The sequence below is a fragment of the Populus alba genome, chromosome 2 (genome assembly GCF_005239225.2).
Source record: "Populus alba chromosome 2, ASM523922v2, whole genome shotgun sequence".
Lineage (NCBI taxonomy): Eukaryota > Viridiplantae > Streptophyta > Magnoliopsida > Malpighiales > Salicaceae > Populus > Populus alba.
The window spans coordinates 18553219-18580671 of NC_133285.1; the positions used below are offsets into that span (position 1 = coordinate 18553219).

Sequence of the window (27453 nt, forward strand, 5' to 3'; positions counted from 1 at the left end):
TTTCAGTAAAATCTCTTTGGTAACAGAATCTTCCTAAGTGTCAGCATCATAAAACTTTTCCACAAAATCTCAATTCATCAAGTCTCCAATCATTCTGAACTGTTTTCACATATCACACAATCAAGGATAGATCGCATTTAACTCTTAAACTCATCATCACATACATGTTAATAATTATGTCATGCCCACACCATAGAACTTAACATAAATGAAAAATAAAAAGATAAAATGTTAAATCTCTTACATTCTAAGTTAATTAGTAAAAGTGAAGAACATTTTATAGTTTTATAGTCATAACTAAGACATTAAATTTAATTACATAACAAAAGATGTTTTCCAAAATTATATAAGAGTTTACATCAATCCTAACAACAGTATTAACAACTAATAGATGCAGCCTAATGTAGTTTACCGTACATTTCAAATATGTAAAGATCCTGAAAACAATTTAATTTATATTTTAAGAGAAATAAGGTAATAGTTAACATATTAAGATAATCACTTTCTAACAAGTTTCTATGTCATAAACAATTGATTAAGGAATTTAAAGGCGAGCAATCATTCTGGCCATTCAATCAATCAATACCTCTAGTCTTATTATAAGGGAATAATCAAATTTTAAACTTCCCAGTCATCATATCAACTGAAAGCTCTAATACTATCCTGGTATTAGTCAAATCCTAGATTCATGATCGTCAAATTTTCTAACACCTCTAATACCTATCTAGTTACTAGTTAAAATTTAAGTTCTTAGTTGTCAAATCAATTAACACCTCTAGTACCTCTCTAGGCACTAGTTAAAATTCAAGTTCTTGATTGTCAAATCAACCGACACCTCAAGTAACTCTTTAGGTATTTTTCACTTTTAAACTTCTAGTTGTCAGATCAACTGACGCCTTTAGAATTATCATAGTAATAGTCAAATTCTAAATTCCTGATCATCAAATTTTTGACATCTCTAGTACCTATCTACGTACCAATCAAAATCAAAGTTCCTAGTTGTCAAATCAACCGACACCTTTAGTATCTCTCTTAGCATTTGTCAAAATTTAAGTTCCTAGTTGTCAGGTCAACTGACACCTCTAGTACCTCTCTAGGTACTAGTCATTTTCAAACTCTTAGTCTTCAGATTAACTGATGCCTTTAGTACCTCTTTAGGTACTATTCAAATTTCAAAAAAAAATTTCAATGTTCATTTCATTACACACACACACACATACGTCGTAGGGTGTGCCATGATGTTGTCAACAACAATTGGGTTTTTATCATGCCTCCTAAGGAGAGGTGTATTATTGGGAAGAGTTTTTGGATTTAATTATAAAAATATAACTAAGGTTTAAGAGTCTCCACCTAGTATTATAGTCGTTAAGAACCTATGGTTTGTGAGAATCTGGGTAAGGGACTAGTTGTGCAAGGGGAAGACGCATCACCCCTGGTGCACCCTACCTAAAGTAAGCTACATTGTTGTTTGATTGCTTTTCTAGATCGACTTTCTATTCGTTGGTTTCATCTACATTTGAGGGTAGATCTCTCTTCATGAGAAAGTCTCCACCTTACCGGGTCAAATTCTAACAGTTCTAAAGTCTGAATTTTAGCATCGTATTTATTTTATACCTTGTATATTGATGGTATACTCTATTATGTAGTTTTACACTCCAAAGATACTAAAGTCTACATCTAAACCATAAAAAACAACTAGTATAGTGTTTTTGATATTTTGGTCAGATCCTAATTGATAATCATAAACTAGTTACGATATTCATTTTTGAATTTTTAAAACATGAGAAAGATGTAATTTTTGTCTTTTTGAGAAAGTATGGTTGAAAAAAATTTAGGATTTGACCGTATGTATGAAAACAAAGTATTTTTTTGTTTCTTTTATTTTTTAAAAGGAAGATTAATTTAAAAGTTTTGAGATTTTTTTTTAAAAATTGTTTAGAAATATTTTATAGAAAACAGAGTGTTTTAATACTAGATTTCTATCTTATAGTGTAAAAATACAAACCCAATATTAAATAAAATTGATAGAAAAACATGCGAGAAAATCATATTTTTTATTTTTGTTATATATATATATATATATATATATATATATGAGCTTGGTCGGGCTCAACCCAAGAAAGGGTTGAGCTGATTTAGACCCAAAATGTTTATTTGTTTTTTTTTTTTTTTTCTTTCTGGTTTAGGTTAGGCCTAACCCAACCATTTGGTCTGGGCCAAAACTGGTTCGGCCTAAAGTCCACTAGAACACTAGACGAACTGGAACAGGGGACGTGAATTATATAATTCACGTCCGCTGTTCCAGTATGAACAATGGACATGAATTATAATTCATTTTCCAGTGTTCAAGACTGTGGAACTGCGTGGAGAAGAAAGTGAAGAAAAGAAGGGAAAGGGGAGAGGACCACCTGGCATGGCGACGATGTCTGGGTAGCGTAAGAGGACGACATGAGGTTAAAGATAAAAATGATAGAGGTTGGATGCAAACTAAAAGGAGAGAAAAAGAGAAAAAGAAGAAGACGAAGAAGAAATCAGTTTATAAAGAAGAGAGAGAGGTAGTGCAACCACCACATGAGGTGGTCAGACGACTTCTTGTAGTGGAGATGGTGGTGAACAGACTAGTGATAAGGGTGGTGGTGGCCAATAGCCATAGTGGAGGGAGAAAGAGGAGAGAGAGAAAAGGTGGCAGAAATTGAGAAGGAAGGTTTTTTTTTTTTGTGATTTTTTGACCTAATTTTCTTCATCTTTAGGCCATGGAATCCACCTATATTTATAGGAGTTGGAAAATGGTAGTCTTGTCTTCACTGAGAAAAACTTTTGGCCCTTGATTCGATTGGAAAGGATCCTAATTATTGGTTCAAAGTAGACACCATGAACTATCAAATCTGACAGTTCAAGGTTGTCTGAGTTGGCCATTTTAGGTCGGCCCCGGGGCTGTTGTGGTGTTAATTGGCTTGAATGGGTCATACCTGGTTGTAGAGGGGTGTTAGGTGCTCATTGTAGTTTAGGTGTTGTCCTATTTGATGGATATATAAGGCATTAAATGCATGAAAAAAGTAGCCACCCAGACAGCTTTTTGGTTAAAAATCAACAAAAGATAATGAATAGTGAATAGACGACACGTCGTCTAGTCTTTTTTTATGCAAAACGACGCCGCTTAGGATTAAATTAGGGATTTTTATCCAACTTCAATCTAGTCCTTTAGCTTTTAATTTTGTTTGATTGTACCCTTAATTGACCTTAAAATTTTGATTTAATGCAATTCAACCCCTGCCAAACTTCAATTTGAACCTTGTATTTACGTGACTTTTGCACTTTAGTCCTTGGTATTGGATTTATCCAATTTAATCCTTAATTGACCATTAAACTTTCACTTTTTTCAATTTCACCCTTGATTTTTGTCAATTAAACCCTCATAGTTTGATGTTTTTTACAAATTGGTCATTAACTACGAATTTCTTCAATTTAATCTCTAAGTGACCCTAAAACTTTAATTTTCTTGCGATTTTGCCCCTGATTTCAATCTATTAACTTGGTAAATATGGTTTCTTAAAATTTCAATCTTTCAATTAAGCCCAAATTGGGGGTTAAATTAATTTGATCTATTTAAAGTGTAATTACGAGCCTGTTTAGGAGTGTAGTTGTGGGTGCTTTTCAAAGTGCCTTTTCATTTTGAAATGCATCAAAATGATATTTTTTTATTTTTTTAAAAATATTTTTTAGATCAGCGTATCAAAACAATTCAAAACATAAAAAAATTGAATTTTAGCAAAAAAACAAATTGAACTTTTTGGAAACACGGGTTGGCCTGCATTTCCAAACGTTCTCTAAGTCCTTACACTTAATTATATTCTTCAATTGGACCCAAATTAATTCTTAAACATAATTAAAATTCAATTTAGCCCATGATTAAATCAAATTGACCTATATAAAATTAATTATATTTTTGAACTTAATTTTTAAGCAAATTCATCTAATAATCATTTAATCTAACCTTGAATTTGCATTTTTTTTCCTCCATTTTTGGGTACAATAAGGTATAATTAGGTCTCAAATTGCCTCCAGAATTACAACTTATTTTTTATGTATTTTGTTTGGAATTCTCCTTGGTCTGTTTTTCTTATGTTGTTAGCTTTTATTTTTTATTTTATTTTTATTTAAAAAAGTGATTTTTTAGTGAACAACCTAGAATTGGGTTATGACAAAACAAACACTACGAAATTTAATGAAAATTAAAGTAATTTAACATTAAAACTTTAACATAATAACTGTTGAGGAGCCAAACTCCTACTTGATGCCTACAATGATCATATTGCTCTTGTTTGAGCTCCAATTATTGGCATTATGATAAAGTTTTTGAATTTTTGTTCTAATTTTTTTTTTGTCGATTTCATCTTTTAAAATTGAGATTGTTGAGAATTTAGTTTTGTAATTTGCTTTTTTTTTTTTTTGTCTTTATATGAGGTTAGCATGGTTTACTAGTTTGCCAAGGTAACCCAAGTTGTCCTAATTTACGAGTTTGGTAGGTTGTTTTTTTTTTTAATTGAACTTGAATTTTTTTATAGCTTGTTTTTTTCTCATATAGTTAAAAAAAATTGTTTTAGAGAAAAGTCATGTTATTCAGACATATTGTTGTTCACATACACATATTGCTTTATGAATGACAATAGTAATCCACAATGTTATGCTTTCTTTCTTTGTTTTTATTATTATTATTATTATTATGTTTTTAAATTTTTGTTATGATTTTTTTTAAAATTTGTTTTTGTCAATTTCATCTTTTAATGTTGGGATGGTTGAGAATTTGACTTCATAATTTATTTCCTTTTATTTTACCTTTTTATAAGGTTTGCATGGTTTGTGGGTTTGCTAGTGTAACTCGAGTTGCCCTGGTTCATGAGTTCAATTAGGTGTCTGTTTTTACTATTTAAACTTGAATTTTTTATTGTCTATTTTTTTTCTTATATAGTTAAAAAAAATAGTTTTAAAAAGAAGTTATGTTATTAAACCATATAAAGTCCATGCACCTATTCATAGATTTGGCTGGTTGACTTGGTTCGCGGGTCTGACAAGTTCAACCTTTTAAAATTAGTTTACTTTTATCCTTAGATACTGGGTTAATTGAGAATTTAGTTTCATAATTAGTTTTGTTTCGTCTTTTATGAGGTTATTGTGATCTAAAAAAAATCTCTATATTGAGTTATTGTTTAATATCACAATCATCTATTTTAGTTATCATATAGTTGAATAAAAAATAGATTGTAAAAAAAAAACAAATTATATTCTTAGTGGAATCTATAACTCAGTTCACAGGTTTGACGTGATAGCCCGACTTACCCCATTCACAAGTTTGACGAGTTTACCCACTGAAAGGATATGTTTCTTCTTTTTTTGATCTTTTAATTTTTCTTAAAAAATTTCCAATTTCATCATTTAATATTGGATTAGTTGGGAAATGGATTGCGTTATTGATTTTTGTTTGCATTTCTAGGGATAATTGTATCAAAGAAATGTCTATTGTTATGTTAGTGCTCAATTTGTGAGAATCTATTTTTATTATATAATTAAATAAAAAAATTATACAAAAATTTATTAAACCCAATAGAGTCCATGACCCAAGTCAAGAGAGGGAGGGGGGGCGAGGTCGATCCAATTTGTCATTGTCTCAAAAAAAATTTAAAACAATTATCATCTTGAACTTTTTTAAAAAAGTTAAGTCATGTTTTTATCGATTATCAAGGTTGCATTTGAATCTATAAAATTGATCGATTTAAGTCAAGCAAGCTCTTACACAATTTAATTAAAAACTTGAGTTAGATAAAGAGTTGAGTCAGAAGGTTTCAAAATTAACCAATTTGTTTAGGTTTAATAACACTATTAAAACAATTCTTTGAGCTTTTAATATTTTTTTTTAATGATTCAACCCGCAGTAGAGCACGGGCTAATATACTAGTATTTACTGAGTTGTGTAGTATAGCAGGCATTTGCAATAAAAAAAAATTAATAAACATTAGTGGAAAAAAAAATCTTCTAAGATTGAAGAAACTAATAGTATCGAAACCAAAGTTAATGAAAGGTAACTATAACATGCTAGTCACTTTAATTTGCTATAAAAAATTAGCCATTATCAAGTAAATTTATGTAAACATGGAAAGCAATATGACATGACTGTTTACCAAGTCCATATACTTTGGACTTGGCTATTCTCCAAGTCGAGGCACATTAGGTTTAGTAAACATGCCACACCTATATTATTTGGACTTGACAGACTGCCAAGTCCACAAACTTTAGACTTGGCTGTCTGCCAAGTCCAAATATCTTAGGACTAGCAAACATGTTAAATCTATGTTACTTTGGACTTGGCTGACATCAAATCCACAAATCAAGACACCTTGGGTCTAATAAACATGTCAGACCCACGTTACTTGGATCTGGCTAACATGTACAACCCACGTTATATGGGTATGAAAAACGTGCCAAATCCACGCTACTTGGGTTTGACAAACATGTCAGGTCCACATTACTATGGACTTAGTTTATCGCCCAAGTCCACATACTTTGGACTTGATGGTCTGCCAAGTTCAAGCGTTTTGAGTTCGGTGAACATACTAGACCCATATTATGTGGACTTGGCATACACTTTGGAATTGGCTAATCGCCAAGTCCAGACATCCCGGGTCTAACATGTTTACTTTGGACTTGGCAGATGCTAAGTGCAGGCGCCTTAGGTATGACAAACATGTCACACCCATGTTACTTTAAACTTGATAGGCACCAAGTTCAGACACCTTGGGTTTGGAAAACATAATAGGCCCACGTTACTTGGGCCTGCCAAACATTCCAGACCCAATAAACCAATCCACGTTACTTTGGTCTGGCAAATATGTCAGACCTATATTAGTAGATGATGTGTTGCTTGCATAACCTAGAATTCGGCCACTACGGTAGTAGGAAAACATGGTCTTTTATTTTTTTCACTGAAAACTAATTTTCAACCTATTTTTAACCCAAAACACCTAGAAAAACACCCATAGACCTTGTTAAACCAATCCATGACGGCTAAAAACCAAATAAACCACCCAAAACTTGAAATCCAACCAAAACAAAAATTCTTCCTAAGATATGTTTTTTAGGTGTTTTTAAGGACTTGGTTGTCATGCCAAGTCCATGCACTTTAGACTTATATGTGCACCAAGTCCAGGTGTTTTGGGTCTGGAAAATATGCTATACCCATGTCATATGGACTTGGCTAATTACCAAGTTCATGTATTTTGGACCTGGCAGACATCTTAGGTCTAGTAAACATGCATGACTTATGTGTTACTTGAATTTGACAAACATGTTAGAACCACGTTAATCTGGACTTCGCTGAACATCAAGTCCATATATTTTGTACTTGACAGTTCACCAAGTCCAATCATCTTTGGTTTAACGAACATGCTAGACCCACGAACTTTGGACTTGGCTAATTACCAAGTCCACGAACTTTGGAATTGGCTGGCCACCAAGTCCACACATCTTGGGTCTGGTGAACATGCCAGACCCACGTTACTTTGGATTTGACAGTCTGCTAAGTCCAAGCATTTTAGGTTTGACAAATATGCAAGATCCACGTTGTTTGCCGAGTCCAGAAACTCTAAGCGTGGCAAACATGCTAGACCCGCGTTACTTTGGACTTTGTTGATTGCCAAGTTCAGACACCTTAGGTTAGCATGCATGCTAGACCTATGTTGCTTTGTGCTTGGTTGACTGCCAAGTCCATGCACTTTAAACTTGGATTATCGCCAAATCTAGACATCTTAGGTCTGATAAACATGTCAGACCCATACTACTTAAACTTAGCTGACTACCAAGGCTACACAATCTGGACTTGGCTGTCTGCCAAGTCAATAGGCCTTGAATCTAGCAAGCATGCTAGACCCATGTCATGTGGACTTGGCTGACTGCAAGTCCATATACTTTGGACTTGGTTGTCTTGCCAAGTCCACACATTGTGGACTTGTTTGTGCACTAAGTCCAGGAGCTTTGGGTTTGGCAACCATGTCAGACCCATATCATGTGGACTTAGTTGATTGTTAAGTTCATACTTTAGACTTGGCTTGGTTCCTTAGGTTTGGCAAACATGTCTAACCTACGTAAACTTAGGTTTGGCAAATATATTAGATCCACATTACTATGGACTTGACTAATTGACTAAGTCCATGCATTTTGGACTTGGCTAGCACCAAGTCTAGGTGTTTTGGGTATAACGAACATCCTAGATCCATGTTATGTGGACTTGGTTGCCTGCCAAGTCCATGCAATTTGGACTTTGCTATCGCCAAGTCTAGGCGTTTGAGGTCTGGAAAACATGTCACACTTATGTTACTTTGTACTTGGCTGACACTAAGTCTAGGTGTCTTGGGTATAGCAAACATGTCAGACCTAATAAACCAATCCACGTTACTTGGGTATAGCAAATATACCAGATCCACGTTATTTAGGTATGACAAACATGTCTAACACACATTAGTAGACGACAAATCCCTTGTGCAATCCAATGGTCGGAAAAACAGGGTCTTTTATTTTTTCACCCAAAAACCCATTTTCAACCTATTTGGACCAAAAACACCTAGAAAACACCATAAAGACCTTGTTAAACCAATCCCATCAAAAACCCAAAAAACCACCTCAAAACCTGAAATCCACTTGAAACAAAAATTATTCCCAAGCTCAGATATATTTTTTTACGTGTTTTTAAGGTAAAAAAAAACACCTAAATGTAACCCTTTATCATATGGAACCTTTTAACACAAAAAGAAAAAACAACCATTTTGGTTGTCGTAATCTTTTCCAATGGTAATTTTCTCTATCTAAGTCGGAATCTAACAACTCCCTCTCTCTCCTTTAAAAAAGGCTAAAAAAAGAAAAGAAAAATGAAGTTAGGTACCAAAATGTATTTTCTTAAAATCTAAGAAACCTAGGCCATCCGGATAAACAAAGATCCTTTTTAAAAACAAATAACTGTGAATGATATAATTGGGAAAGAAAATGATATCAACCCATGTAAACTTTTCAAACTCATGGCCTTAAGCACTAACTAAACTAAAAGCATCACATCCAGAAAAAAACTATTTTAAAACTTGGCTCGACCCAACAGCTTGACCCGTGATCGGGCCGAGCTTCAAAAGAAATTAGGGGAAAATTGACCAAGTGTAAGCTTATCAAAAACCCAGGTTGACCCATGATTCAGTTAGGTCGAGAAAAATCCAATCAAAACAGGGTAAAAAACCATTAACTATTTTCATTTTTGTTTTCAAAATGGTATCATTTTGATTATTATTTTTTTTTCTTATAAAACAAAAAGGTTTGATTGGCTTAGGTTAAATCGAGTCAACCCGTTTGACTCGTCACCCGATCATTGTCCTGAATTGACTCCTGGGCAGGGCTTATAAACAATGGGAAAAACCTAGAAGATCAAATCCCAGTAATTGAAAATGTCGAATGGTGAAATAAAAAAATGAAGGATAAAGAAATAGCAACTAAGAAAATAAAGACCTCATCTGCAAAGATAAAAATTAAGAAGACAAATAAAAATCTTGAATTGAAGGTCAAAATTGAAAAAAATTCAAATTAACAAATGAATCCAAAACAAAACAAAAAACAAAAACAAAGAATATCAATTTCCAACAAACACGATGATGGTGAATGATTTTTTTAAAAAAAAATAATGAAAAATAATTGAAGCTAACCTGGTCCAACCTTTAGAATTTTATAATATGGATCATGAGACCGGATCACAACATAAAAGTCAAACCTGAAAAAAATAACAATGTAAAACTCATAACCAACCAAAATAATTAGAGATGAACTTGAAAAAATAATTATAAAAAAATGATTTTAAAAATGTAAATTTTAAAAGAACAATTTAAAAAATATAGATTTAAAAAGAAAGAGAACTAAATTTCAAAAATAAAATAAAACTAAATCATAAGAAATGAAATTGAAAAACAATTTCAATGTAGAAAAGGATAAGAACAACTAAAAATAACAACACAAAAAATAAGGACGATATTTGATATAAAAATAAAATGTTAAGGGATGAAATTCAAAGACAAATCAATTCAATAAAGGATTCAAGACCAAATACATTATAATTAAAAGAATAATGACTAAATCTAATATAGAAACCAAGTGCAAATGGTTAAAATTGAAAAAAAAAAACTTGATAAATGATTTAAGACTAGATACACTATAATTAAAAGAATGATGATGAAATCTGATACAAAAATCAATTGTAAAGAGATTAAATTAAAAAAAAAATTAACTCAACAAACAAATGAAGGCTAAATACATTACAATAAAAAAAATAAGAACCAAAGTTAACTTAATAGAAAAACATCCAAACCTTCTTGGTTTTTTTTTTTCTTTCTTTTTTAGCAATGAGCAACATGATTTTCTAAGAGGAAAGATGGGAGAGAGGGAGGGAGAGAAAAACCATCGACCAGAGCTCCTCTATAAGCCACCTCGGCACACGTGTCTCATCTCTATACCTGGGGCAGTGAGGCGTATTGAACGCCGCCCTGGAAGGTAGCGTTTGATTATGTTTTAGGATCGCACGCGTCACCTAAAGGGCAAGAGTGACACCCACTTGTTGGCACGTGCTCAGCACGCATCAACCATTTCAGAATATAAATAATACTTTATATACATATAAATACCCAATTACCTTTGACCTCATCTAATATTTACAATAAAATCATATGAAAAAACAAAAACACATCTACATGTAGCTTTGTTTTTTGTTAAAACTTAGGGTAATTTTGTATTTTCACTGTTTCAATAAAAAAAAAGGATGGAGAAGCCTCTAAACACAATTATATTTTCCTTTAGGAGCATGATTACATCTTCACTATTTATTTATTTTTGAAAAGATAAAAGAAAACTCCAATTCAAATGTCAAAATTTTATGCCCTGAAGGACAGCCTAAAATTATTTTGTCCCAAATTATTTTTTTAATGCCAAATATATCTCATAAAAAAAAATCTTACCTAACTACATGTTTAAAAAGTTATTTTAATAAGAATAATTTCATTTTTATACTGCGGTGAAAGTGAAAGAATCAGCTGATTTAGTTGTTTTTGTTTTAATGTATAAAAAAGAAATAGTATAGCAGTTACGTACACCCAACAATTTCGAGGTAATCAATCGATTCTGTTAGTCATTCGCTCACCGCTCACTCGTGTACTCTTATAAACCTCCCGGGCTTGGCGCTAGGGTTTGTTTTTCTTTTGCTATATAGATAATCTTTTGGCGGGAATGAATTAAGTTACCACCCCCCCCCTCAGAAAAGAAAGAAAGAAAGAAATCCCTAAATCAAAACGAAAGAAACCCTAGAAAGAGGAGTGAATCAAATCCGAATCGAAGGGGGTGATGGGAAAAGACGAAGAGGAAATGAGGGGAGAGATAGAGGAACGATTGATAAACGAAGAGTACAAGATATGGAAAAAGAACACTCCTTTCCTCTACGATCTTGTCATCACTCATGCCCTCGAATGGCCTTCTCTCACCGTCGAATGGCTTCCAGACCGTGATGAGCCCCCTGGCAAGGACTACTCCGTCCAAAAGATGATTCTTGGTACCCACACCTCCGAAAACGAGCCTAACTATCTTATGCTCGCCCAGGTCCAGCTTCCTCTCGATGATGCCGAGAACGACGCCCGCCACTACGACGACGACCGCTCCGATTTTGGTGGCTTTGGCGCCGCCAATGGCAAGGTTCTCTCCTTTTGGTTTTCAATTTTATTTATTTCTTATTTCTTTCTCAGAATTAATTAATTAATTAATTTAGTTACTGGTTGGTGTGTTTAATTTTTAATTCTGAAGGTGCAAATAATTCAGCAAATAAATCATGATGGGGAGGTGAATAGGGCACGGTATATGCCACAAAACCCATTTATGATAGCTACCAAGACTGTTAGTGCTGAAGTTTATGTCTTTGACTATAGCAAGCACCCATCTAAGCCTCCTCTTGATGGTGCATGCACCCCCGATTTGAGATTGAGGGGTCACAACACTGAAGGCTATGGTTTGTCTTGGAGTAAGTTTAAAGAAGGTTATTTGCTTAGTGGTTCTGATGATGCCCAGATTTGCCTGTGGGACATTAATGCCACTCCCAAGAACAAGTCCCTTGATGCTACGCAAATCTTTAAGGTTGGTATACATGCCCATTTGCTCACTGTGTAATGTTTCCACTTGTGCAATTCAAAATTTATTGACAAATAAAGCTTAAGTTCTTATATATATATGATGATTAAAAAGCTTACTGCGGTCTAATAGGTTCATGAAGGTGTTGTAGAAGATGTAGCATGGCATTTGAGACATGAACACTTGTTTGGTTCTGTTGGGGATGATCAATACCTGCTTATATGGGATCTCCGAACTCCGTCTGTGACCAAGCCTGTCCATTCTGTTGTTGCTCACCAGAGTGAGGTATTCGATAACTGTTTTGTGATTCCTCAGAGAACTAATACACTCATTGTTCAGTGGCTGAGACTTGGCTTTTTTCCTTATCCATCTACCATCTGAAGCCTGTTGACTTGACATGTTCCATGTGAAGTGATGTGTCTAATCGTCCTATTGATTGCTAAAAAATCTTGACTTGCGTCTTACAATAATCAGAAGGTTTCATATGACATGTTGTAGGTGACCTCATGTTTCTCACAAAGATTTCTCCTACGTATGCATGTTTTTGTTGCTTAGAAAGCTGACGAGTACTTGTTTTTTACTATAAAAACCATGCTTTGTTCCAGTGTTGACATGGCACGAAGTTTATATTTCTTTTTTAGTTTAATTGATAAGTTTTACTCCGTGATGTTGTCTTAGGTTAACTGCTTGGCTTTTAATCCTTTCAATGAATGGATTGTTGCCACGGGATCTACTGATAAGACTGTCAAGTTATTTGACATACGGAAGATCAATACTGCACTTCACACCTTTAACTGTCACAAGTAAGCATCTTCCCCATCTGGGGCATTCTTCAATTCTCTTCTGGGCATTTATCAGTGTGTAGTGTGTGTAATGTGTACAAGTACCCTCACATGCAGCATGGATGCATTTACATCTTGTTCACCTAAACACTTACTATTTAATATCTTCTGTACTTTATTTTTTCTGTGATGGACTACAGGGAGGAGGTTTTCCAAGTCGGATGGAATCCCAAGAATGAGACTATCTTAGCTTCTTGTTGCCTTGGAAGAAGGCTCATGATCTGGGATCTTAGCAGGTTTGTCCATGAAGAAACCCAGTGACCTGCTAATTGAGATATTTCTTAAGTTTACTGATTGCCAGATTTGAGGATTGCTTTGAGCATTTTTTTGATAAGACAAGACTAAGTGAGGATTGTTTTGAGCTACATCAACTTTATTTGACGTGAGGCTTCCTTTGCAGGATTGATATTGAGCAGACACCTGAGGATGCTGAAGATGGCCCACCAGAATTGCTTTTCATTCATGGTGGTCACACGAGTAAAATATCAGATTTTTCGTGGAACCCATGTGATGATTGGGTTATTGCTAGTGTAGCTGAAGATAACATTCTTCAAATATGGCAGATGGCAGAGAATATCTACCATGATGAAGATGATATACCAGCAGATGAATCTACTAAAGATTCCTAGTGTATTTCCAGGCTTTCAGAGTATATTATCAATCACACAAGGGGTGTACTTGTAGGGTCTTTTGGTATTTTAGACTTTTTCTCTTTATTTGGTTGGCCTCCAATAGATCGTCTGTGTATGCTCTCTTTTGAAGATGCCGAACTGATGTGTAATGACCCATTTATAGCATTATTATCTTAGAAAATTTTTGCTCTGTTTGTGGAGTTTGGAGGATGGTTTGCTGCAGTTTTGCGCCAGGTCATCTGGTTTTAAAAATGAAGCTACTGCTGGAGAAAATCATTTAACCTTGGGAGTTCCAGTCAATCAGCTGTTCTTTCTAGTCTCTTCATGTGAATTATGTTAAAGACTCCATTTTCCATCGACTTAAGTTCTTAATACTGGAAACTAAGTTTGAACCTTCTTCTCAGGTCCTGGAAAAAAAGCCTTTTGAGTTCTGCTTTGGCACAATGACTACAACATGAACATCTTTCTTCAGCTTAAATCTAATAATAGTACACAAAACGAACACCGTGCATATTTGGAAGCTGCTGTGACCGAAATTTTGTGCTGAATCTTCATGTGTGATGGTTTGAATCGAACTGCTCTCTGTTGAGAAGCCGACCACCGGTGCTCTGGGGAGTCTGATGCTGCTGTGGGTGGTTTTGAGATCAGAACCCGAAGTGGAAGCCCATTAACAAAAGCTAATTGTTCATTGATTGAAAAATACCATAGACACATACTGTTCATTCAAACAGTACAATACTACAATGGTATCTTCGTTCAAACAAAAAAAAAAAAACAATCAAATACCTTGATATTGATACTATTTAGATTTTTTAACGTGACTCACTAGTTATTAAATGATTCATCCGGGATTTTTTTTTTAATATAGTAAAAAAACTAAAAGGCTTAAAAAAAAAAAAAGGTAAAAATGCCCTTAGTGAGGTTTTTTTTTTTATTATTATCTTTTCATAGTGGTTTTTTGTAATTATTAGATAAGCTAAGAGACAATTTAGTATTTGACTAAATATAAAAATAATAATAAAAAAAATACATAGTGAAATGACCAAAATGTCATTAAAATAAATAAAAATAAAAATGATCTCGAGGGGCTTTTTTATATTTTTAAAATGGTTATTTTCACTTTTTTCAGGTTAGTTGGAGGTAATTTGATATTTAATCAAATATAAAAAATAAAAAAGTAAAAGGTGGCTAGTGTGTGCACAACACGTGCCAATGTGGGACGCCCTGCGTGTTTCAACAAGCACATGTGGAATTTCTTGATAGCCAAAACCTACATTTCACTATGTCATTGGAAGCATTGTTGTGTCCTCTTTTTTGGGGGCATTACGTGTTAGCGGTGGGTGGATAGTTTTGTCATTTTATTATTAGTATTTCAATTTAAGTCCTTATTATTTTGATTTCTAATTTTTTCTTCTTGATTTTTTTGTAAAAGTTTTATTTGTTATTAATTTCATCCTTCAATTTCAATCCGACATTATTTTTTAATAATTTGATTCATATTCTTTTGATTTCTATTTTTTTTTCTTGGTCCTTTCATAAAAATTTTATTTGTTTTCAATTTCATCATTCAATCTAAATTTATAGTATATTATTAATACTAATTTGATTCTCATTCTTTTGATTTTTTTTTTTGAAAGTTATTTTTCTTTTCTATTTTAGCATTTGTTTAAATATAAAGTTTATTTTGTATTTTAATTTTGATATTTATTCTCCTTATTTTTTGTTTTGTTTTTAATCCTTTTGTATAATTGCAATTATTTTTTTCAATTTCAACCTTTAATATTTGATTGATTAGAATTGAACTTTATAGTTTTTGCAAATTGAGTGCTTCAGGTCTAATGATTCAGGTTACAAATTTGAAAAGTTGATGTGAACAAACAATTTTTTTTAAGAAAAATGGGCATTGTGATTTTAATTTTTTTTATTGAGTTAGTCCGATCTCATGGTCTGAACCGCGAGTTTGACAAGATAATCAAGACTGGCTTGACTCTGATTACTGTGGTTATAAATTTATTATACTAACTTGGGTTGATCAAAGTTGATTTTTTAGATTTTTTTTTTATCTCATTTCATCTTTTCATGATGAGAACTAAGCTCCATTATTTATTTATTTTTTTAAAAAAAAATTTCCTTAAGTTATCTTGATTATTTTTTTCCAAAAATTGATATATTTATTGTCATTGTTTATTTTGTTATTCTAATTAAAATAAAATCAACTTATTTAATCCAGTTGAGTTTATAACCGAGTCAATTTTTTTTTCTTTTCTAAAATGTTTTTGTGGCACCTTAATAGAAATCCTTTTTCTTAATAATAATAAAAAAAAAAAAAAAAAAAAAACTAGGCCTGGCGTCACGCCAAAAACGCTGGTCCACACCTATACTCTCCTGTTCCAAGGCAACAAATGCCGTGAAACAAGAAAGAAAGGAAAGGGTCTAGATCTACTGCAAAAAAGATTTGGAAGCTCTATAACCAACCAAAAAAAAAAAAAAAAAAAGACATTTGCTAGAAAGATTATGAATGGAGGCAGACAATCAATATGGATTGATATGAATTCAAATCCAATAAAACAGCTATAGGTACATAAAAAGATATATTTAATCAATTCTTTCAAATGAATGGATCCTAACTTTGAACATAAAATTTAAAATAATCCACCCACTAAAAGGATGAGAAAAAAGCAAAATACAAAAATCCCACATTAAAGAAGAGGAAATCAACTCAAAAGAATGCTGAAGCAGACGCAGGATAAAACCTTTCCGGTTGCCTTCCTGCTTATTATTGAATTAATACAAAATCCACAAAACCCACAACTTAGGAAGTTGCGTATGAAGGTGCAGGAAGAAAAGGAAATGGTGCTGCGGAAGCATATGCTACAGGTGCACGTGCTTGCTTGCCAATTGCGGAATTTGTTTCCTGGTTCCCATGCTTGAGGTTTTCCCTGCCCTGCACTACAGGTTCCAGCTCAGTAATCCTACCTAAACTGTCTTCGGAAATGCATTGTTGATTATCGGAGACACGGTGGAAAAGTAGCCCGGACATGAATACAGGAAGGTACAAAAGGCTGGCATGAAACATCCTCCTTGCATTCTGTGTTGTTCGATTCAGATAGAATGAAAATGCTAGGGCACTTATTGCTAGAGTAAGAAGTGATGATTCAAGACAAAACCAACTGGACGTCACACCCCCTGCGAACATGTTCAATTATTAGTTCAAATCCCCAGGCAGTATCCAAACATGCTCCACAAAAATACATTAATTCACACCACAGTGGTAGAACAGAAAGCCAGTCCTTGGCAACCAAACTCAATGGATAAAATTTATTCAACAATGCAGTAATGCAGCACAAGTCAAGGAAGAAAACTTTAGGCAAAACTCATTAAGCATCCCAAGTTAACTTTAAAATCACATTAGCGCAGTTGATTCTATTACGGATAGAACCTTAAAATTCATCTGTATACATGGTTAATATGGTCAACAACTGTGCATATCTGAAATCATAAAATAAGTCATGCAACATCAACCACATGTAAAGTTCTCTGAGGACAGCTGTTACCACAAACAGCCATTTGCCCCTTGCATGTGATTGGGCATATAGAACAACCAATTCAATACTATGTATTATGTGAACATTATAACAATACCCACTCTTTAAGTAAACCTCAACGTAAACCATGAAACCTGAAGATATCACATATCTAACTATCCCATGAAGTTCACCAACATGCATTTTGATACATGATAACCATAGAAAGTCATAAATCGGGTTATAGGATGAACCTGACAGTCAGTCAACCAAATAACTCTCAATATGCTAGTGATATCACAAAAGATGGAAAAACTTGAAGTTAAAAGGTTAAACAATGAAAAGAAAATCATTGATGACTGATGTGAAAGATTGCATTACACTTGCAAACATTAGGGAATCTTTTAATGGAGGAACATAAGAAGACACAACCAAAAAGGGAAGACAAGTCTTTTCACTTCAGTTGACTAGAACTTACAATCACAGGCTAAAAAACCCAATGGAACCAGATACAGGCAGTTCCTCAGTGCTACTGCAGCAGTTCTCCGACCAGAAGCATCAGCAAGAGAGAACATCTTGAACCTGAAAATGCCACAAATGGAAAACAAATTGAGGAAATAAGGGAAAAGACAAGTAAATGTCATCGAAGAGTCTGGGACCACCAGTCACAAGCCCAAAGGACCCATCTTCCCCTAAATAATCCATCTTGACAACTCCTGTGTAAACAATTTCTACATCCCCAACAGCTATTTCTTTCTAAAACTTGGTATGTGCAGTGACAAGTTGCAAGTTACAAAATCAAAATCACAAAAGTGCAGGAAAGTTGAAAATTATGGATCCGGGAACAGTTTCATCTGCGGTTTTATACTAAAATTGGCAATAGATTGCTTTCATAGACAAGTACTTTAAGATCATGGAGCATACCCTCCAGCAGCATAATCACTGCGACAAAGATATGCGAGGGCCATAAAATGGGGTATTTGCCAAAAATACAGAGCAGCAGGGAGAATCATGGAGTTTAGTGAAACCTCGCCAGAAGCTGCAGCCCACCTGAAAAATCAGAAAAGAAATCAATATTCTCAGTGGAGATAAAAATACTGAGGTGTTTTCCATTTATAAATAACAATCTCTCTCTGTATCTTCCTAGGGGTGATAGGAGAGAAGCTCCACTACTGATTGGCAACTCTTTCCACAACTGTCCAATCTCTTCCCTTTCATCTTAGAATGTGTTCCAATTAGCTGCTTGCCTCAGGCATATTCACAGAAAAAACTTGTTTATTATTTCTTCACTTATGGGCAACATCAAGGTGTGTTTCATTTCAAGCGACTTATTCATTTTGGATTGTTATGAGATCATTACCAAGGCAACTAGACTCAAAGCATAGTCTATTAGAGGCTGCATATGTTCTAAATCATAACCAAGATTCTCTGCTAAAAGCAGTGCTTATAAGTGCCTATGACTAGACTCCATCTTTAGAACTTCCCAGATCCCTGAGGCTTAAGGCTGAGCCTGATGCAGTCAACAAATGACCTAGTTATCCTTATGGATGCAGCCCAGGCTATGGGAGCAATCCTGATGGATTAGGTGAAGCCCAGTCTTAGGCTTCAACAATAGATATGGAAATTTACTCAGACAACAGCATTTATATAGAAATTGAGGAAGCCATAGACTTTTGGAGCCATCAATAAAGGTGCTTATAAAAGTTTCTGAGAGAACCACATGCTTTGAAAAAGAAAATTAAAAACAAGAGGACAAAATTACCCTAGAAGTGGTGGAATAGCACCAACAACAGCCCCAACCCATGTGTTGACTGGGTGAATCTGCTTCAGTGGTGTATAGACAAATGCATAGAGGATGAGATTGGAAACTCCAAGCCCAGCTGCCAACATATTAGCCTGCAACAACCTTGTCATGGAAGCTGCAACATTAGTTACTATTCTCAAAGGAAATTACATAAGGGTAGGTAAGTGTATCTATGTGGCCACCTTGCAAGCTAGTATAGCAGCGCCAGCTACCCCAACAGAAGATGCCCAGGTGAGGGCATGAGGTATTGTCAAGCGCCTTGAAGGTAATGGTCTTAGCCTTGTTCTTTTCATTTTGGCATCGTTATTCTTCTCAAAAACCTGTCACCATGAAAGACAAAATAGCTTAGCAGGATTATAAAAAATAATGTCTAGCTGAAACGTGAAAAGAGAGCTAAAGTTCCATGATGTTATCAGCAATCAACACTAAGTCTCCATACAAGATTAACCAAGGAAATGGGTTAATATAGTCAGTACACTTTCACTTCCAGTTGAGCTCTTACTAACCCCATAATTTAAACAATTCTCTTTTAGTTCTTTTTTTTCCTCCCCTTTCCTACACTAGGACAACTAAGAAAAATGACGGCAAACTCCAAACCCTAATCCCAATAAAGAAAGAAAGAAAGGAAGGAAAAGAAGATCACAAACAGAAATGGTTTAGCAAATTGGGTGTTAAACTTTATATATGCCAGGCATGTAATACTGAATGCTCTAATTAACAGAAGTCACCAAAAAAAAAAAGAGCCTCACTTTCTTTCTTTCATGAACCACTCCATACCCTATAGTATTAGTTGGGCTTTAATTGCTTCTGATATAATTAATTTCGATTTTGATAATCTAAATTAAAAAAAAAATGGCATCAAAATGAATGATGAAAGCAGAAATTTGAAGAGAAAGTAGCGAAAAAAGAACCTGATTAAGAGAATTAGCAGATGAAGCAACCATCATAGTACCAGCACAAGTCCAACAAAGTCCAGCCAAATCAACGGCACTCCCAGCACTCCCCAGGACATATCCCGTTCCAGAAGTCGCCACAACTAACATGCTGTCGCCTCAAAATTTTGTAAAATACATGCTTGAGTTGAGGTCATTATCAATTTAGATACAGAAATTTATATATAAACCGCCGCCGCCCCCCCCCAAAAAAAAAAAAAAAAAGGTTTGACATGGCTTAAGAAATTATCAACTTTTAGAATTTATAGAATGGATTTTACAATAACTTCACCTTCGTGATATATATTAGTAAGATTGGATCTTCAAATATCACTGCTGTGGACTAAACCACCAACCCATGAATGTGATAATATTACATGGATTAAACCTAAAACATGTGTTGTAGAACAATATTATTAATTGGGCATATATAACATGCAAAGAGAGAGCTGACCTCAGGCGAGCTTTGGAGAGCTCCCAATAGCATCGAGTGTAGTGGCGACCCAACTGCACGGCCGAAGCCAGAGACGGGGACAGATGATCAACAACTGCAGGGCCGGCAGCAGAACTTGAGGAAAAGGATCGAATTCCATCGGATTTGTGACTTGAAATCCCTAATTTTAAGGGACCAGAAGTGGCTGAGGATGGGTATGAGCAATAGTGAGTTGCTAGTGATGGTGCCCATCCAAAGACAGCATTGAAATTGGATGAGGAATAATAGGAGGATTTCAGATGATTATGATTATGATTATAATTAGGGTTTGATAACAGCTTGCAGGTATTTCTCCACATCTTGGCAGATGGGGAATGTTGGGACTGACTTTTCTTTCTCTTTTGGAAAACCAGCTGCTGTCTTCTGTAACAACAAATTGGCGAGAAGATTCATCGCTTGAATACACCAAGGAAAAGCTCGTTCTTTCCCAAACGACATGTCGTTTAATTCTTTCCTTACCCTCAAATTTGACCCCCTCTGTTTCCACAAACTCTGCAAATAAGCCCCTGTAGAAAATAATTTGTTCACATGATCTGCGGTGTTTACAAAATTTCTCATGTTCTACAAAACTGGACTCCATTGCATTGCATTATACTGCAAAATTAAAATTAAAAAACATAAAAAAATATCAACGGAAAATTTTAGCAATCGATTGATGCTTGGATTTGTTAAAAAAAACAAAATTAGGCTGGATTAAAATAATTAAGTGTTAAAAAGACTAAAAGTGAAATTAAAAAAAATATAAGTACAAGAGTATATTAGCATGGCAAATAAGCTGATGCATGTGTGCTTTTCAGGCAGCACGTGATGCATTATTGGAACACCAAGTGGCTTTCACGAAAGCATTGGAATAGGCTCGTTGCAATTTTTCAGTTTAATTTTTTTTTTATTGATTTTTTTTAATTTTATTTATTAGTATTATATTTTATTTAGCTTTTATATCAAATTTAATTCTTATTTTTTTTTTATCTTTTTTTAATTGAAATTATTTTTTAATTGTATCCATCAACTTTTAGTTTTAGTTTATTTCTATGTCAAATTTGATCTTTATTTTTTATATTACTATTTATTTTTTTATCCTTTTTTTTCAATGATTTTTTTATTTTATCTTTCTATATTTTGTTGACTAGGGATTTAACTTCATAAGTTTTTTCAGGCTTGTTTTTTTATTGAGTTCATCTTGATCTCATATCTAGAATACAAGTTTTAAAGATTAACCCGAATTTATTTTGTTTCTTTATATTATTTTTTAATTAAAACAATTGGATTGTTGGGACTAGGGTGAATGTATTTTGTATAACAATGGTTTTTCTTTAAAGTCATATTGCTTGTTCACCCAAACTTTAGATTTGAATTTAAAAAATTGAGTTTTATTTTGTTTTTTTTGTTATAAAATTTTCCTGACCTTATAACTTAGACCACACGACCACACGCTTGACGAATTAGCCCAAATTAAATTGAATCTTTTATTTTAGGTCATATCTTTGAGATTTTTTTTTTATCCTTTAATATTTAATTTGTTTAAAAATTAACTTTTATAATTTTTTTTATTTCCCTTCGTTATCATGTTTGTACGATTTGGCCCGCAAGGTTAGAAGGTTGGTTTGCTGATGCTTATTTTTTTTTGGAGTTTTTTGTACTGATTCTTTTTTTCCTGTTTTAATCCTTGACCATTGAGCTAATCTCGCTAATATCAGGTTTTCATATCTTTTAGCTAATCTCGTAAGCTTGATACAAGGTCTTGAGGTCAAACATTTTCACCAAATTTTTTATATCCACTTCCAACCCTCCCAAAAAGAAAACCAAAGGAGCGGGAGGTCCCAGCCCAGCGGCTGGGGAGACAGAAGTCTCCTCAGTTGCCTGGGTTCGACTCCCAAGCTCACCCATGTACATGGGGGTTCTGCTAGTGGGGGAGGCGTTTGTTCCCTCTCTATACCGCACGGGTTGGAACCCCTTTGTATACCTTCCTGCCATTCCCGCGGTGACTTACCTGCCTTCTGGGCTTGCAGGGTGTTCAGTTAGGCCCTGGGGATTAGTCGTGGTGCGCGCAAGCTGGCCCGAACACCCCAGGTTAATCAAAAAAAAAACAAAAAGAAAACCAAAGCCTGTTTTCTCAATAATCTCAGCTCTATTCCAAAGCATATCAAAATCCTGGATATAGGTCTCTAAGTCACCCTCATGTTTCAAGTCTTTGAGCTCTTCTAAAGGATCTTTTTGGCCACCAAATCTATAATATAGCCTCAACATAATCATTCCATGTAACAACCTGGTTTCCTAATGAGATTGGACCTGGTGTTTTCTAGTTTCTGACCATAACCTTCTAAGGAACTGCTCCTTGTTAGCTTATTCTAGAGAATCCTCTAACTTCTTAAGATCTTGGGACCTTGTATCAGAGGCTATCTTATGAGTTCAAAGATCTGCTCTGGTATCAATTGGAGCGAGTTGGATAATTAGAGTTCAAACTTGGATTAAATCCAGGAGGAACTATAGAAAAGTTAGATGGAGCTATTATAGAAGAAACTTGGGTGGAAGGAAAAGGTATTCCTCCGAAGGATAGAAAAAATGAAAAATAACATGAGAGAGAGAGAGAGAGAGAGAGAGAGAGAGAGAGAGAGAGAAGAGACGAGATGCTGGAATCTCCTGAATCACAGGGTACATTCATTTCATCATTTTTGTTTTCATGGCAACGGTCATTTGTTTAAATTCAAAGCATCACTCTAGCTAACTTCTCTTCTTCTCTTCAGAATTGATGCTGTGACAGGAGGAGTCGTCTTGGGTATGAAGATCATCCAGAGATTACAGTTACTAACGTCTTCTTCAAAAAACTAGTGGAGTTTTTTTTTTTTTTTTTTGCAATTATCCTTTATTATAATAGTTTGGAGTCGACGAACATGGATGTTGTAAGAGCAGGAGTATTTATTGAGAGAGGCAATTGGTTGGAGTAATTTCCTGCCAATATTTGCTCCGAAACATATCGATTTGCAGCTTCTGTATAATGATTTCCATCCCAATTAACATATTCAGCTGTGTCGTTGCAAGGGCTCCCAGTCACTGTGCTGCCATTAAGAACCTTGGTTTGACCGCAAGCAATTCTGTTGTCAAAATTCAATGGCGGCCCGCCATATCCACAGCAAGCTGCTAGCGAATGTTTGAATCCTGGATGCATTGTTCATCAGATTTTGCAAGTGCATGAAAAGGTAATGTTGTGGGGAGATTGAGTGAAACCAACTACAACTTATTACTTACCATATTGTGAAAAATCTGAAATGAGTTTCATTTTTATTGAGAAAATGTCTACATAAGTGACATTCGCATCTGGGAATTGCCCCTGAAACTTTGTGCAAAGATCAAGCAGTTGTGAGTTGAAAACATTAGCTGCTCGGTTATGTGAATCAACACATACAGGCTGGTCAAGCTTTGATGGGTTTTTCCCAAATGTTGCAATGATTCTAGGCAAGCAGCCAAGAGGTCCTATATTATGAACCCAGAAATTCCGGGCACCGGTGGCATATAGTCTCTGTAGAACACCAAAAATTACAGAACATAAAAGTGTTAGCGAATAATATAAATCATATCTTGGGATCTTATTTAACAGCTTAAGTTATTGGGTTGAGATGGTTTTTTAACATGGTATCAGAGCTTTAATAACCAAACGGTTACGAGTTCGAATCTCACCATCTCTATTTATTTAATAAAAATTAAACACAAGTAATGTAAACCTGTGCAAGTTTCAAGACCAAAGAACTTTTACTTAAGGGGATGTGTTAAAAAATAATATAAATCATATCTTAGAACCTTACTTAACAGTTTAAACTATTAGGTTGAGATGGTTCTTTGATAAAAAAATTAGTGCGGCGATAAGCTATTCTTCCAAGTACTATTTTGAAAAAAAAAAAAAACAAACAAACAGAATGAAGGATTACAACCTTGATTCCAGCTTCAAACTCCGATAAAATGGTTGGAAAAGAGGCTATCACTTGGCCCTCTGATTTCGAATAAAACGCGCCGTCGATATCATTCTGACCCATGTCGAACATGTAAAGGCCTTGCATGAAACAATCTTCTAGAGGGAGGAACTTCTGAAATTCCTTGTCTAGAACAATTAAGATATCTCCATTAGCGAAAAGCATTCTCTGCACAAGCTAAAAATCAGTCGAAAGATCTCGAAAGTACCCTCGGCTAGCAATTGAAGAACTCTGTCCCTGAATCGGACGAACTGAGCCACCTGAACTCCAAGTGAAAAGGGAGATGTCGAAGCAGCATTTGCAGGAAGTATAGTAGATCCTCCTGTTGCAAAGTTACACCCCTTCTGAAAGTTAGGAGCTCCCACAGAATCCAAATATGGATTCAGAAACTGTCTGTCCATGGCATCCACTGCAAAAATAAGCGCATGCGATTGTAGGGGATTAAAGATGTAAGAAGCAAGAAGTTGATGATGAGATAAATGCATTACTTAAAAAATCGATGATCAACCGGCCGTCGCAGAACCGCCCTTGTGGCTGCTGGAAGTAGGTTTGTCCATTGGGAGGCCCAACGGGAAAGGCAAGACCGGCAACTAGACCACCGGTGTCTGAATTTGAATCGCCGAAATTGAAAACGGCAGGATAGCTGAATTTCAAAGGGATAATAACAGTAGGCAGGAATGAGAAAATGAAGGCCACTAATGTAAAGATGGCAGAAAACTTAAGAGCCATGGCAATTTGCAAGGGATCAGAAGCTATAATTGCCAATCAGAAAAGTGCACAGATCTTTATATTATATTATACTCAAATTGCTCCGACTTAGACTTTGCTGAAAAGCGAAGACAGCAAATTTGTCGTGAAAGATACATATAATGACCCATATCTTGCCTCATTCTCTTTTTTTTTTTTTTCCTTGAGGTAGGTGTTTGGAAACGTGATAATTTATGTTTTTAGATGTTTTTTTAAAAATGTATGTTACCTTATTTTAAATTGATTTTATTATTATTAATTTATAAATTTAAAATGCTTATATAAAAAAAATTAAAAATTATATATATATATATATATATATATATATTTTTAAAAAAATACTCTACGCCACACAAATATGCATGAGTAAAGCCTCTCTAAAAAAATTCAAAGTAGTGGTCATGCTAGGCTCAATTTTTATTTTAATCCTTAAACGTTTTCTTTTTCACAATTAAGCTCTTTTAATCCCAAATCAACACCCAATTATATGTTTTTTTTAGGGAAGGAAGGTTTAGTTGAAAAAAAGAGGATTAAAGCGAAAAAAAGGGGTAACAAAGATGACGGATTTTAAATTTGTTTTAAAAGTTCATTTTCGTTCCTCGTTTTTTTAATCTATTAAGTAATTAGTTTCTATATTTTTTAAAAAATATATTTTGATACCAAACTTTAATTTTCTCTTTTTTTTAGTCTTTTTTGGGTGGAGAAAAGAGAAGAGGTCGTTGAATTCCGGCTTAAAGAAAAAAAGTTGTCATTGAGGAAGATTTCGGTGACAAAAACGATAGATTTTTATGTCAAAATATTCCATATAATGGAGAGGGGTTAAGATTAGGTATTTTTGTATCTTGAAAACACATAAAAAACATATTTGAGGTAGAGAAAAATTTTAGTTTTAGATTAATTTCGGGTATTGAGGCTTTTTTTTTTTTTTTTTTTGTGGTTTTGGAGGACATTGATTGGTTTTAAAAGATTGTTATAGTGTTTTCTAGATATTTTATGAGTTTTTGGAGGGGGGAGAGACTGTATTTTGGGATTTCCAAACATTATGCCATTTGTTTTTGTTTAAGGCTACTAGGGCGAAGGACCATCAAACTAAAAAAATAAAGGCTTGGGTGATTGGATCTGGCCTTGCAGGCTAGTGCGTAGGTCTTTTTTTAATTGGATTAAGCACCGGGCTTAGCTTACCAGACCCAACAATACCTAGCATTGTTGTTTTTTTTTTAATTATTCCTTTTATGTTAATAGATTTTCATATGTGTTTTTGAAAATAATTTTTAAATTTATGTTTTAATTAATATCCTTTTTTTTAGCCTTTGTTGAATAGCAATTTGTTTTTAATTATATTGGGTGTGTTTAATTTTTATATAGTTTAGTATGATTTATATGTAATTGTTTTTGTATAATTTATATAGATTAAGTATTATTTTCTTATAATATTTTTAATACATGCAACCTTACATAATATTTTTTTTTTAATTTTATTCAATAAATTTTATGTGTGTCAATCTCTATTACAAATTAGTTTTTATAAGCAAAATCATTAAACATAACTAGATAAATAACTCATGTTACGATGTTAAATATTTTAATTTACATTAGTCTCTTGATTTTTTTAATTATATTTTTATTTATCTTTAATTACTTTTTTAATTCATTTTCTACACAATAGTTCATGATTTATTTAATTTAATACATTCATAATTTTTTTTTTTTACATTTATCATTTTTTTATGTAAAAAAAATACATTGAAAGATTCTACTTGTTTAAGTTTTTTTTTAATCACGTAATGATATTTTCGATTTAATCCTTACTCTTATGATTTTTTCTTAACTCTTTTATAAAAAAATTATTGTCTATCCAAATTGATAATGTATTTGTTTTTTAAATTTTGGTCCTCATTAATCAATATATATATGTGTGTGTGTTTTATTTATTATTTTTTCCTTTTTTTTTACCATATGATTCAAATAAAGAAAAATTATTTAGTTAGTTGAGACTATTACTTAATAATTAAATTTCTCTTCTTTTTTTTTAAAGCATGCTAGCATAGCGTGGGTATCAATCTACTAAGGCCCTATTTGTTTTTGTATTTCAAAAATGTTTTAATATGTTTTGATATTTTTAGATCATTTTGATACTCTAATATTAAAAATAATTTTTTTAAAAATAAAAAAATATTATTTTAATATTTTCAAATAAAAAACACTTGAAAAAATAATTATAACCATTAAAATAAATTATAAAATTCTTTTAAGCAATCCCAACTACTCTTTCAAACCTCCTTTAAACCCAAACAAAGAGCATGAGGCCTCAGGCTGCCTGAAATGGGC

At 33.7% G+C, this 27453-nt stretch overlaps 3 protein-coding genes across 3 annotated transcripts; 1 reads left to right on the plus strand and 2 right to left on the minus strand.

Annotated features, from left to right (window-relative positions):
- Positions 1 to 11201: 11201 nt before the first annotated feature.
- Positions 11202 to 13850, plus strand: LOC118044134 (histone-binding protein MSI1). Its single transcript, XM_035052293.2, has 6 exons — positions 11202 to 11757; positions 11866 to 12192; positions 12319 to 12471; positions 12865 to 12989; positions 13169 to 13264; positions 13429 to 13850. The coding sequence occupies exons 1-6, from the start codon at positions 11413 to 11415 to the stop codon at positions 13655 to 13657; spliced, it is 1275 nt and encodes a 424-aa protein (XP_034908184.1). The 5' UTR covers positions 11202 to 11412; the 3' UTR covers positions 13658 to 13850.
- Positions 13851 to 16236: 2386 nt separating this feature from the next.
- LOC118044133 (protoheme IX farnesyltransferase, mitochondrial) lies at positions 16237 to 20805 on the minus strand. Its single transcript, XM_035052292.2, has 7 exons — positions 20375 to 20805; positions 19900 to 20032; positions 19171 to 19308; positions 18947 to 19080; positions 18109 to 18234; positions 17663 to 17766; positions 16237 to 16846 (listed from the first exon to the last, which is right to left on the minus strand). Exons 1-7 carry the CDS (start codon positions 20710 to 20712, stop codon positions 16473 to 16475), a joined length of 1347 nt encoding a protein of 448 aa, XP_034908183.1. The 5' UTR covers positions 20713 to 20805; the 3' UTR covers positions 16237 to 16472.
- A 2442-nt stretch (positions 20806 to 23247) lies between these two features.
- Positions 23248 to 25151, minus strand: LOC118044132 (GDSL esterase/lipase At1g54790). The gene is made up of 5 exons (XM_035052291.2): positions 24867 to 25151; positions 24587 to 24787; positions 24340 to 24506; positions 23660 to 23930; positions 23248 to 23569 (listed from the first exon to the last, which is right to left on the minus strand). Exons 1-5 carry the CDS (start codon positions 25105 to 25107, stop codon positions 23280 to 23282), a joined length of 1170 nt encoding a protein of 389 aa, XP_034908182.1. The 5' UTR covers positions 25108 to 25151; the 3' UTR covers positions 23248 to 23279.
- Between the last annotated feature and the right edge of the window lie 2302 nt (positions 25152 to 27453).